This window comes from Phaeodactylum tricornutum, chromosome 26 (genome assembly GCF_000150955.2).
Source record: "Phaeodactylum tricornutum CCAP 1055/1 chromosome 26, whole genome shotgun sequence".
NCBI lineage: Eukaryota > Bacillariophyta > Bacillariophyceae > Surirellales > Neidiaceae > Phaeodactylum > Phaeodactylum tricornutum.
This window is the reverse complement of record NC_011694.1, coordinates 327,368-339,258: the sequence shown is the minus strand read 5'-3', so window position 1 is coordinate 339,258 and position 11,891 is coordinate 327,368. Positions and strand designations below refer to the sequence as shown.

At 54.6% G+C, this 11,891-nt stretch overlaps 5 protein-coding genes across 5 annotated transcripts; 1 reads left to right on the top strand and 4 right to left on the bottom strand.

Moving 5' to 3' along the window:
- Positions 1-389: 389 nt before the first annotated feature.
- Positions 390-2,358, bottom strand: PHATRDRAFT_50081 (predicted protein; the record flags this gene model as incomplete). Its single annotated transcript, XM_002184829.1, has 2 exons — positions 1,003-2,358; positions 390-865 (listed from the first exon to the last, which is right to left on the bottom strand). Exons 1-2 carry the CDS (start codon positions 2,234-2,236, stop codon positions 390-392), a joined length of 1,710 nt encoding a protein of 569 aa, XP_002184865.1. The 5' UTR covers positions 2,237-2,358.
- Positions 2,359-2,773: 415 nt separating this feature from the next.
- Positions 2,774-4,779, bottom strand: PHATRDRAFT_55137 (acyl desaturase). The gene is made up of 2 exons (XM_002184828.1): positions 4,150-4,779; positions 2,774-4,005 (listed from the first exon to the last, which is right to left on the bottom strand). Exons 1-2 carry the CDS (start codon positions 4,472-4,474, stop codon positions 2,999-3,001), a joined length of 1,332 nt encoding a protein of 443 aa, XP_002184864.1. The 5' UTR covers positions 4,475-4,779; the 3' UTR covers positions 2,774-2,998.
- Positions 4,780-5,340: 561 nt separating this feature from the next.
- PHATRDRAFT_50079 (predicted protein) lies at positions 5,341-9,247 on the bottom strand (the record flags this gene model as incomplete). The annotated part of the gene is made up of 2 exons (XM_002184827.1): positions 5,341-7,164; positions 7,345-9,247. 2 exons carry the CDS (start codon positions 9,245-9,247, stop codon positions 5,918-5,920), a joined length of 3,150 nt encoding a protein of 1,049 aa, XP_002184863.1. The 3' UTR covers positions 5,341-5,917.
- A 513-nt stretch (positions 9,248-9,760) lies between these two features.
- PHATRDRAFT_50078 (predicted protein) lies at positions 9,761-10,620 on the bottom strand (the record flags this gene model as incomplete). Its single annotated transcript, XM_002184826.1, has 1 exon — positions 9,761-10,620. The coding sequence occupies exon 1, from the start codon at positions 10,583-10,585 to the stop codon at positions 9,761-9,763; it is 825 nt and encodes a 274-aa protein (XP_002184862.1). The 5' UTR covers positions 10,586-10,620.
- A 505-nt stretch (positions 10,621-11,125) lies between these two features.
- On the top strand, positions 11,126-11,833 carry PHATRDRAFT_40942 (predicted protein; the record flags this gene model as incomplete). The annotated part of the gene is made up of 1 exon (XM_002184908.1): positions 11,126-11,833. The coding sequence occupies one exon, from the start codon at positions 11,126-11,128 to the stop codon at positions 11,831-11,833; it is 708 nt and encodes a 235-aa protein (XP_002184944.1).
- Positions 11,834-11,891: the final 58 nt, after the last annotated feature.

The window sequence follows — 11,891 nt, the reverse complement described above, 5'->3', positions numbered from 1 at the left end:
TCTTTCTTCGAAACCGTCGCGGATGAACACGCACGTTTTAGTCTGGATCACGAGTACTGCGTCACGTCGACATAGTGACTCGCTCACTAGCTAGCCTTTGTCTGCGTTGTCTGACCGGTACGTTTCCGGAAGACGAGTGCGTTCCCGATTCGTCTCCGGTATCGAACCGTGAATACTAATTTCGTCTTTCCCCTTCTCTTAACCTTGGCCAACTACATTGGTGTACCATCGAAAGACGCGGAGACGTAGATTGATTGCAGGTGTCATGTATGTTTCTTTCTGTCAGTTCAGTCCACTATACACTTCCTACCTACCTAGGCATTAATACCTAAAACCAGTCACTATGAATACCGAAACGGGCGAACCCCGCCCACTACGCAACCAACCGTTTACCAGAGAGAAAACTTGGGCAACCGGTGCATCATTTCCGCCTTGACGATGAGTGGCAGTGCTTCTTTCGTCACGACGATTTGCGGATGTAGCTGTTGGGCAATGCCTTCAATAATCTCAATCGCCAACGCCGCGTTGATAAAGGAAGCTTCCAGTTTCACCTTGCGTACGCAGGCCATGTAACAGATATCCGTAATGTAGTCCCCCACGTTTTCGACAAAATTGTTCTTGGCGTCGTCCAAAATTATTCGTTCAATGCCGTTGACGAAGAGTTCGACGTCCAACGGACTGGCCTGGCAGTGACTACTGGTGTCCACCATGAGCTGTCCCGCCAAACGACCATCGCGACGCGTAAAGGCGCCCAAGATTTTGACCAAGTTGATGTGTTGTTCCGGACCCATTTCCACCACCAATCCACAATCGAGCAGATTCAGCTTAATGTCGCCCTTGGGGGTGTTACTGACGAGAATGTTGCCTGCAACGAAGCGAGACGTGGAATGAGAAGCGCCCACACGCGTACACACACACACACACACACACTATACCAATATATACTGTACCAATACAAATGCACACACACACAACATACGACACAGACACACTCGTACGTACCGGGATGCAAGTCACCGTGTAAAAAGTCGTGTAGAAAGATCATTTTGAGGGTGGTGGAGAGTCCGAGATAGGCCAGTTCCTCGCGGACCTTGGGAGGGGCCTTGGTGTATTCCAGAATGGGAGTCCCGTGACAAAAGGTTTCCGTGAGGACCCGGGTGGTGGTAAGTTCCTTCAAGGGTTCCGGGAAGGCCACCCGATCGTCGTCCCGAAAATCTCGATTGAAGCGTTGCAAATGATTGGCTTCCAGGGTCAAGTCGAGTTGCGGGAGCATAATGTCCCGAAACTGTCGGACACTGTCGGCCAAACTAAGGTAGGACAAATTCAAGTAGGGTATGCGTTCCAACCAGGCCGCGGCTTTGCCGAGTATGTAAAAATCGACGCAGACCTTGTCCCATATTCCGGGATGTTGTACTTTGACGGCAATGTCGGTACCAACGGGATAGGGACCGGAGGGTTGCGTCAACTTTCCCTTGTAGACTTGTGCGATGCATCCGGAGCCGATGGGTTTCGTTTCGAGTTGCAGAAAATCGGCGCCAATGCCCAAATCCTCCAACAGCGTGTCCACCGTGGCTTGCCAGGCGTGTCCGGTGGTCTCATCGCGGAGTTTTCCAAAATATTGACAAAACTCGGGCGAGAACAGATCTTGTCGGGTGGTGGCCCACTGCACCAACTTGATGTAGGTCGGTCCGGCCTGTTCAATACTCCATAACGCGTAGGCCCAGGACCAGGCCGTGGCACGTTCCGACACGCACGACAAGGGCACGAGGAGCGTCAAAGGCGCGGCCAGTACCAACAAGGAGGCAATCCGTCGCGTGGCCGACCCGAACCGCTCCAGTTTATTCCGTCCGAGACTAGCGAGCAATTCGTCGGCCCAGGATTTCTTTTCCCACCGCAACCAATCCGACGGGGGCTCGACCACCACGAGTTGCTCCAGACGCGTCCGCCGCCGCGCCGTCGCCGCGGCGACTGCGGCGGCAGCCAGCACGTGCCGTGCGTACAATCGGGCGCCGTTGCGGGCCCACGTCGAAGGAGCGGTGGTCGAATGGCGCAAGGAATAGGTCGACGTCCCGCGCCGTCCCGCCACGCAAAACCAAACGGGATGCGTCCACGACACGTGTGCCGACGCAGTCGTCGACGTGAATGTTTCCGTGACACGACGCCACGGAATGAGCCGCACCGGTGGGATGGGAAGGAGGAACGTCCGTGAGCCCGCGGTGATTCCGAACGATGCCATGGGTTCGTAGTTGGTGGTGGGTTTGGGAATCCACGGTTCCGTTGGCAACGTCGCGGTGGTGTGTCCAGTGGAACTGTAAACGTCCTTTGGGTGGGGAGTGACTGTGAATTACGTACACACACACCCCAAACAAGTGTCGATGAAAGACTCTGGGGATGATGGCGTCTCTTGACAAAGAGAAACAGTCGACGGAGGAGGAGGAGGCATGCCGGACAACAACACCAACGCCGACACCGATCGATCGCGATCGTTCCGATCCGGAGATGCACAACTACCTAGCTACCTGTCTGTACCTGTACCCGTCCACACAACGAGAGACGCCCGTCACCCAATCACCGCTTCGTACCAAACGACCCGGATACGTGGGAAGGAATCCGAACGCCTTACCCTACCCTCCTTGGCTTTGCGACGACGGTGAACCCTGGACAAAAGGAACCAACCCTGTCATGTGTTACCGTACAGTTCCAGTGAGTCCAAAGATCGTATACACCCTCCTTTCAGAGTCATTTTGAGTGAGTGATACGGCAGTCCGAACATCCCATCATCACCATAATTATTACAGACCTAACTATTCCTAGAACTACCAATACAGAGTAACACCAAGTTGGTTTTTGGATTGTGTTCAATCACTCACTGTCAATACTAGACCGTGTCGCCAATTGTCTACGGGTGTACCGTGGCACACGTGCCTTGGCTGACTGGCTCTCCCGAAAGTACCGAACGGGTCCGTATTCCTACGGGCGGGTCCCACTCGGTACCCAACTACTTGGCCATTTCTTCCGACAAAAACTTGGCGTCCTGTTCCAAGTAGGCGTCTTCGTACTTGGCCGGGAACCATTTCATACTGGTCGTGCCGACCATGATCTGTACCGTCTTGTGGACGCGTCGAAAGACGTTTTCCTGAACGTACGGGACACCGTGTCGGGCACAGACGGCGCGTACGAGAGGAGCCGACTTTTGGTAACTGAGCATGGACAGATTAGGCCACAGGTGGTGTTCAATCTGGTAATTCAAAAATCCGTGCAGAAAGTCGACCAAATCCGTGCCCATTTGAAAGTCGACCGAGGCCAGGACCTGTCGGAGGAAGAAACTACCGGAAAAGGGACGACAGCCGTTCCGGAAGCGGTACATGTCATCGCCCGCGTGGTTGGTCACGACGGCAACGAACCCGTGAATGTTGGTGAGGACTTCGGCCAGGACCAGGTTGGTGACGGCGGTCCAGTAGAGCGCGGCGGGGTCGGCCAGCGCCAAATAGTAACCGAGCGCCAAGTAGGGCAGTGGCAAGAGGAAAAAGTGAATGACCAGGTAGGGTCCAAGGACCACGCCAAAGAGCTCCGCGGCGGAATAAAAGGGATTGTCACCCTGCAGGACGGATCGAATGGTGACGGCGTCGGCAGGGTTCACGTTAGGCGGCAACGGCTTGCCCTGCTTACGCCACTGCGCGAGTTTGAGTTCCTTGTACGTGTTGGGGGCGTAGTAGAACCACTTCCACGAGGCCATGGCGAGTCCCACAACGAGGTACTTGGCGGCGAGGGGAATAGGAGCCTGACGCAAATCCACGAGGTTATTCTCGACAAGGTCGGGATCGTCAATCTCGGAAAGCTTGTAGTGATGACGGTTGTTGTGTTCGACGTTCCACGCTTCGGGCATCATCCAATCGAGCCAATCGCAGAGGCGATTCCAGAAAGATCCAATAGCGAACTTGAAGCGGTTCCAACGTTTCTTGTTGGGGTGGATGCTATCGTAGCCTCCGTGACACACGTGGTGCGCTGTAGTGGGGAACAACGAGGGCAAGCCAGGCAGAGTCAGTACACGGAACAGTGGAATGTTGTCTAGACAAAGGGTCCCCGTAATCAACACCACTACCACCAACGGTAACGATAACACCACACTCTCCGACAACAAGTACGTACCAATCATGGTCCAGCGCGAGAAAGTCCAGGTCGAGAGCGCCACGACGGCAACGGGATTGACGACGTATCCCATGGTGAGGAATCCAACGGCCGCACACAGATTGCTCCAACGCACCATCTTGTGCAGGTGTTGCACGTCGGCGTCGCCCTGCTGCGCCCGCAACTGTTCCCCCAAATCACGAATGTCCCGCGCAAAGGCGTTGACGTCGAAAGTCTTGATCCAGGTCTCGTCCGTCGCCAATTCTTCCGCACCACCCGTCGGTGGCGACGCCGTTTTACCGACGTTGCTCGGGTTACTGTTGTTCGGGTTACTGGAACGACACATGGTATACGTTACGTGAACTGTACCGTTACAAGTGGGGGAATGTGTTCGATTCAAAGACAATGCGACGACTTTTGATAGCAACAGCCCAAGTAGATCGATACCACAAAGTTGGAAAGTTAATTGGGACCCTTGACGTAAAGTTGTGTTGGTCGAGTCTGGGGGTGTTGGAATTGTCGTGGCGTGACAACAAATGCAATTACGATGACTACGGTGTATGTTGTGTGGATCTCTCTCGGCTAGTAGGAATGTTACTACTGCGTTGGACTAGCTGCCAGCGTAGAGTGAGAATCGGTTGGGAGAAAAAAACCTCACGTTTGTGTGTGGATTCGCTAGCTACTGTTGAGGCAACCACCGAATCCTTATCTTCCTTCGACAACGAACGTTGGGTATTGTATCGTCATCGGCACCTTTTCGGGTCCGTGTCGATGATTCGTTTACCTAAAACCACACACACACGTACCACTTAAATATAATGGATACCGGTTGATCAGAGTCTACCAATAGGAGAGCACGAAACAAGCCGACGCCAGGGTCCTACCCGTCCACCACACACACGTGTACGAGCGGCTGGTCCACCACCACCACCGTGCCGAACACACACCACCACGTAGGTCGTTGTATGGTAATTCGGGGGCGATGACGAGCATGGGCGGCGTCTCGCGTGTCGGCAACTCGACAGGACTCGAATGATTCACGGATCCGTCGTGGACGTACGAACCCCGTAACGATACCGACTCGACGACTGACTAGCCTCGACGAATCATACCTGTCCATTTTTGGACGATGAGGGACCTACCACCCAAATCCAAGGTGTGACCTGTTTCCATTCCGGAATGTACCCTAACAATGACGACATTCCCTAACCAAACCAATGGACTGACAGTGAAGTCCAATACTGACTGTGAAACGGTATCATACCACACGGTGAACCTTCTCAACGAGTACTCCACTCACAAGCTGCCGACCATCACTCGCTGCTGGAGCAACGCTGGATATTTTTGTACGCACGGGACGTTGCGGCAAAAGAAGTTGTGGTTGAGGCACTAACTGTAAGTGTTCTCCTTGGCGCACTCCAACCGCCATAGCCTAGCACTACTAGGATTGATACAAATGTGTTCACGCGAGGACTAGCCTATTGGTCTCGTACCCTTTCCAAGTTCATGTTCCTGCTAATGGACATGGTGGAATACTACGACAGCGTCTAGTCTCGTGGACGCCTGTACCTGGAACTTCTGGATACCTTGTTCTTACTAGAGCTTGCAGCGAAAAATCCAAGATTTTGTCTCCGTACCACCCAGCCTTCTTGTTAAGAGATGCGTGAATACATCGTTTTTTGGGAATTGTCACAAGACACCTATGAATAGAAATAGAGCTCGGGGAGGTTGCGAAGAGAATCCGCAACAGCTGGTGCCTATCTCCACCATTCTTAAAGAAAAAAATTCTCTACGGCGTCGGGGTGCCCGGTGGTGCCGCCAAAAGTCCGTGTTCAAACCGTTTGGGCGCCACGGGAGAATTGGGCTCATTACTGGCGACTGTTGTACCTAAACCCAAGTCGTCTTTGTCCAACGGCTCGTCGGTCTCCAGCGCCGATGCTGTAACGTGGGGACGCGGCGATGCTTTTGGAGGCCGGTGCTCCAGAGCTGTTTCCGACTGACTCTCAATCGTTGCCGGCATGGTGCCTGTCTCCTCCAAAGGCAAGAGTTTGTCCGGATTGAATGTTGGAAACGCCAAAAGTATGAAATCCATCAAAGCTGGATGCAGCCGTAGTCTAGAGGACACGTTCGAGCTACCCGATGCCGTGACAAAATCATGAAACAGCTTTTCTACTTGAGCAACGTCGACCACATCCGTGGAAACAACACCCGACCCACGCGTAGACACATCCGATTCTTCCAACGCCCGTCCACGAAGATTGGCCACAATAGACGCCCCGAAGGACTCATTCGAGCCACTCAAAGAGCGTACCCAAGCCGCAAATTCTTTAGTCTCGACGCTATCGCGAGGTAATCCCATGCCTTTCAGTGCCTGCCAAAACACTTGTTTCATTAGATTCCAGTCCCACTTTGTCTGGTGGCAGGCTTGCGCATGAAGTTGCGCCAATCGCAAGGTATCTTTCCTACGGGCGCTCACTATGGAATGCGGAGCCCTAAAGGGAAAAGGCACCGCACGGCAATGTCGACAAAGGAAGGTATCGATCATCCCGATAAAACCCAGCGTACGCAGCCCCTCGTCTGTCGTGGTTGGCCCTCCATTGGTCGTGCTGGCGGGTGGTGATAAGGAAGCATTCCTTACGGCAGTGGGCACCGAACCGTTAGTTCCAGGATTCAATCGGGCAAACAAAGTTTTAAAAAATTGACGTTGCGAACCAAATCTGAGACTGGCACACTGTGAGGAATGCACTTTGCGCGTCGCCACCAACGCACGTTTCAGATCATCCGGGACGTACGGACACGCTTTCATGTGACTGTACATGGACGTGTTGAGCGCGGAGGCAAAATTGTCGGGAGCCGATGGGAAGGTTCGACCCGAAGGCGTAACGGATGAATCCTGGTCTTTACAATGCAGACAACAGAGCCCCAATGTTCCGGGTGTGTACCGGCGAACACGGGCTAGATCACTTTCGTTCGGAATGGCCAACTTCAACTGACGCACGATCAAAAAGATAAAATCTGTAATCAAGGAACGATCCTCTGGTAAAAGTAGATTGTCATTTGTGGTAGGGTCCCACTTTGTTTGTGCGACGGTAAGAATCGAATCAGTTTCGTCGTCGTTGATACTGGGAAGAACTTCCTGTACTCGCGTTGTCCCGACGGCGGATGCCTCGGAAGACTGTGAAAATACAGGGGCAGAACCCGACGCATCCAACGCACCTGCCGGACTCGCTTGTCTCGAAAGGAACGACGGCACGTGTTCGGGAATGTTCATCGCCTCCATTTCTTCCGTCATTTCGCTAGGATCCTTGTCGAGCGCCCGTAACCTCGTCCACAGGTCGTGAAAGAGTCGACGCTGAGATCCGTACGGTAGCTGGGCCATTTGTCGATGGTGCAGTCGTTTGTAGGCCATCAACGCGGTTTGAATCCGTCGCGGAACCTTGGCACACTTGAGCAAATGGGCTGTGAAGGAATGAGAGATGGAGGAGGACAAGTTGTCGGGTGCCGAAGTGAAGGAGCGGCAGGAGTAGTCCGGGCCCGCACCCTGGCGTGGACTTTGGCAATGTCGACAACAAAATCCGGTAAGACCAATACGCATCGACTTGGTGCGCTTGCCACGCGACGAAAAATCCGACGGCACGGCGTGACAAACAGCCATTTGCCGGATCGTCAAGAAGATATAGTCCGAAACGAGGGCCTTATCGTTGCTCCGCGCGAAATATTTGTTCGGCTGGTCCGGTTCGGCCACGGCTTCGGCCAAGACGCGTTCGGATTCTTCGTCGGCTACGATCCGCGGTTGCAGGGAAGCGGCGTTATTGGCGGCCTCGTGTTTGTGCTGCTCCGCTTCGACTTGGCCACGAATAGGTTCCAAGGGCAACGGCCCCAGCGCTAAATCCCGGCCGAAGCGGAGTCCTTGATCTTTCACTTCTATAATCCCCAATTGTTTGGCGGCGATGGTGTAGTACAGCGACGCCGACAGGTTGGTGGTGCCGTGGCCCTCGCCGGTACTCAACGTCGCGGATGCCCGGGGACCGCGCGCGGCCGATCCCTCTCGCGTCAAGGCGTCGAGTTGACCGCGTCGATCCGACGGCAGATTCGGACACGTACTAAAGTGTTGGGTTGTTTTGGGTGCACAGGTCGAGTGTAGGACGGCCAAGGTTGGTGGGTAGGACGTGGCGCCGGATGGCCAAGATGTCGTGTACGAGATTGTTCCGTAGGTTTTTTTGGCACGGTTTGGGTCACCGAACGCCACAACCGGGTCGGATGAGGTGGTGGATGTGGACGCGGCGGATTCCATCATTGCCTGGGCGCAGTGGAGACAACGGATCCCTACCTTACCCCGGACAATAGGGACACGGCGTCCGCCTTGTCCGGAGTGCGTATCCGCAGGAATGGCGGAAAAGAATTCTAGATTCTGACGGAGCCAAATATGCAAGGGTGACAGGTATAGTTCGTCGTCGGGCATAGTCATGGGAGACACGACGCCTTCGTAGTACCCTTCGTCCTGTGGTGTGACTTCCACGACGAGTCGTGTTGGAACCGACAACGGGGAAGCCCGCGGTCGTAGCGATCGACCAGTTGCGGGATTGCTCACGGCTCCGTCCGGAAACAGCCGCGTTGTGGGAGTCGCGTTGTGTCGGCGGTAGGAAACGACGCGTTCCGGAGAGTACTGGTGGGGCCAATCCTCGCTACTACCCACCGTATCGACGAGCGGGGGGAAACCCAATTCGACGTCGACATCCAAAACGACTCGTTCCAGAATAGGCACATCATCATCTTCCACTGGACGTTCTTGGGCTGGCACGTGTTGCGACGTTTCATTGTCGTCACTGTCATCGTCGTCACTGACGGTCCAATCCAAGGCCAGCAATTCGACAAAGGAAAGATTATTCGCTCCACGTCGACGACAATACTTTCGGAGTCGTTGACGTTTGCGTCGTCGTTCCATTTTGTCGTTGGCGACTCCATCCGTAGTACGGGTGTGTAGAAGAGGGGTAGACAAGGCAGTTCCCTCCGGACGGGCTTGACGAGAGACTGACGGCGACGGGACCATCGTCGTGGCGTTGACGGCTTCTGCGGACCATGCATGGTGTACCGAAACGGGTAAGAGCGGATCCGTCATGGTGTGTGTCGCGGCACCTCCTTGGTGCCAAAACCAACCTGGATGATACCGCGTGCTCCACGACAATCGTAGCGTATCGTGTCGGGACGCGTCACACCAAGGGGGACACCCACAAAGAACGTTGCCGAATTGTCCCAAACCGAACACTTGTGCTGTACTCACTAACTGTCAACAAGATTCACTCTCAGTGATTACTACTCTAGAGAGGCGTCACAGCAAAGCTTGGGCCATCGTCGACCCCTACGCAATGAACCGTTACTGACTGTGAGTGTGCACGCCGGGATAGTCTGCATGTCGACCGTCCCACCCGGTCTCTACGGACTCCAAAAAGGCGAGAGATTTTCGGTCCGAGCTAGTAGTGTTCACTGGTACGCAACAGTCAAGACAGTACCGAGGCCCTTTAGCTAGACTCCCTTGGTCGATTTGTATCCGTATTGTTGTGCTAGCATAGCATAGCATTGGCCTATCAAGAAGAAACGGTGCAGACATACTGTATATTATAATAGCGCACTTTTACTGAAAGGGCTTGGGACGCCACTTGGAATTTCGTTCTTGTTCTTCGTCCTCCTCTTCCACTTCCACGTCAATGACCGTCTGTTCTCTCTGATACTTTTTAGCTCGTTGATCAGTAGATTCCGTTGTCGTGGTAGTGGTAGTGGTCGTGTCCAGGAGTCCCCCGGTTCCACCAAACAAAGTATCGAACAACGAAGTCGCGTCCACCATCCCGTCGTTTGGGTTGACACTGTTACTAACGGCATCGATTCCGTCGTTGGCCACGTTGGCGGCAACGAGGCTGCCACAATTCAAACACAGGGACGGATTCGGCGCGACGCCCGTGTTTTTGAGTACCCGTGCCGGGGCTCCACAATTCGGACAAGGCGCTTCCATCGTATTCCAGTACTGCCACAAATTGAAACCGACAATGCCCAGGACGGGCAACAAAATGGCCAATAGCACGAGAGAATTGAAGACGGCGAAAAAGATGGCACCCAAAGGCGACGCGAAGAAGGCTACCACGCCTCCGACGGTCAATACACTGACCAAGATTGCTTGTAGATCGTCTCCTTTTTGGTTGTTGTTATTATTGTTGTTGCCGGATGGTGGTGGGAGATTGTACATGGATCGTCGGGTAAGGATACCGTCGTAGCCGCGTCGTTCCGTGTGATAAACACGTCGGTACGGTGTGGAACAGGAGTACGGAACGGGTGGACGGATCGCAAGGCGGGAACGACCCGTCACCGGGGCCCACGCGTGCAACGGCCGTGGTCGATCCAAGAACCCGCACACACTAATCCACATCGTCGTCCATCCTACGACTACCGATGGATTCACTCGCATTGTATTGTCTCAGATTACAGACAGTGTAATTCCAAACTGATTACGGTGGAACCCATACGGAATGTGAAAATGGGAATGGAATCGGGGGGGGGGAAAGCGCTGGTGGACGGGTACTGCGAGTCTGCTTGGTTGATGGTGCGACAACGAATTTCCCACTCGTTGACTGGACAGTGACAGTGAGAGTCCGCGAAGAAAAGACTCGTGGAACGAAAAACGTGTGTGTCAACCACCTCTCTCTTTCTAGGGTAGGTGTCGCTGGTACCACAGTGAGGCGTTCGTCGAAGTACAGCCGACGTTATTTATGCCATGCACTTTGGGACTACTACCCTACTTTGTGTCTGTCATCTGTCGTCGACCCTTGGAGGCACCAAACCCCGACAATGACACTGGCAACCGAGGGGGTCGTGGGGGGTTGGAACCATCCATCGATTTTTGGTAATTGGATCGCCTCGTTTCACCTTGGTCCCATCCCACAACTTTCCCACCGTCACACTCACACTACAACATTTGTTTGGTCGGTAATTTCCGATTTCCCCACTCATGTCCGTCCGGGACGACTTGGCGTCGTTTCAATCCGCCTTTGACGCGGACGACGCGTGGATTGACATTGTCCCGTCGTTCGATTCCACGTCGTCGGCGACCGCCACACTCCCCCGTTGGCAGTCATCGTTACCGACGTTGGGCCCGTTCCGTGCGGGCATCCCGACTCGCGTCCCGTATTGGTGGGCGTCGGCCTTGCGCGCCCGATCGTTGTGTCGCGTCACGCCACCGTCGTGGTGGAACGCGACACGCTTGGCCCGGATCATTCGGTACGAACAAACGCACGGTCCGTTGTGGCCCGACGCGACCCAACTGCCCCGGAATTACTACGAACTGTCCCGACGATTACCGACACTGCTGGGGAACAACAGTGGGGAAGAGGACGATCCCAGTATCCGACTACTGGTGGAAGATCTGTACCAGATCCGGGTCGACAAACTCCGACACCAGTTTCAGGATTTGTTGGCCAACCGTGCGGGGGACGATGTGGATGATGTGGTCCTGACCGTAACGGGGATTGGGACACAAGAATTGACCCTGTTGCGTGCGTTTGTGACGCAAGCCCTGAACGATCGGACGACGCTGGGACGGGCCGTGTCGCACGCCGGTGCGGAACGACCGGCGGAGAATCCGGAAGCGGCGGACGAGGACGACACCGCACCCGCCGCCGTTCGTGCGCGGTTTCCCGTACGGAGGTTTCGGCGGTGACGGGATGGTTCTCCGTTCCGCCCGTGGTGGCATTCGCGCGAGACCGGTGGAGCCGGGA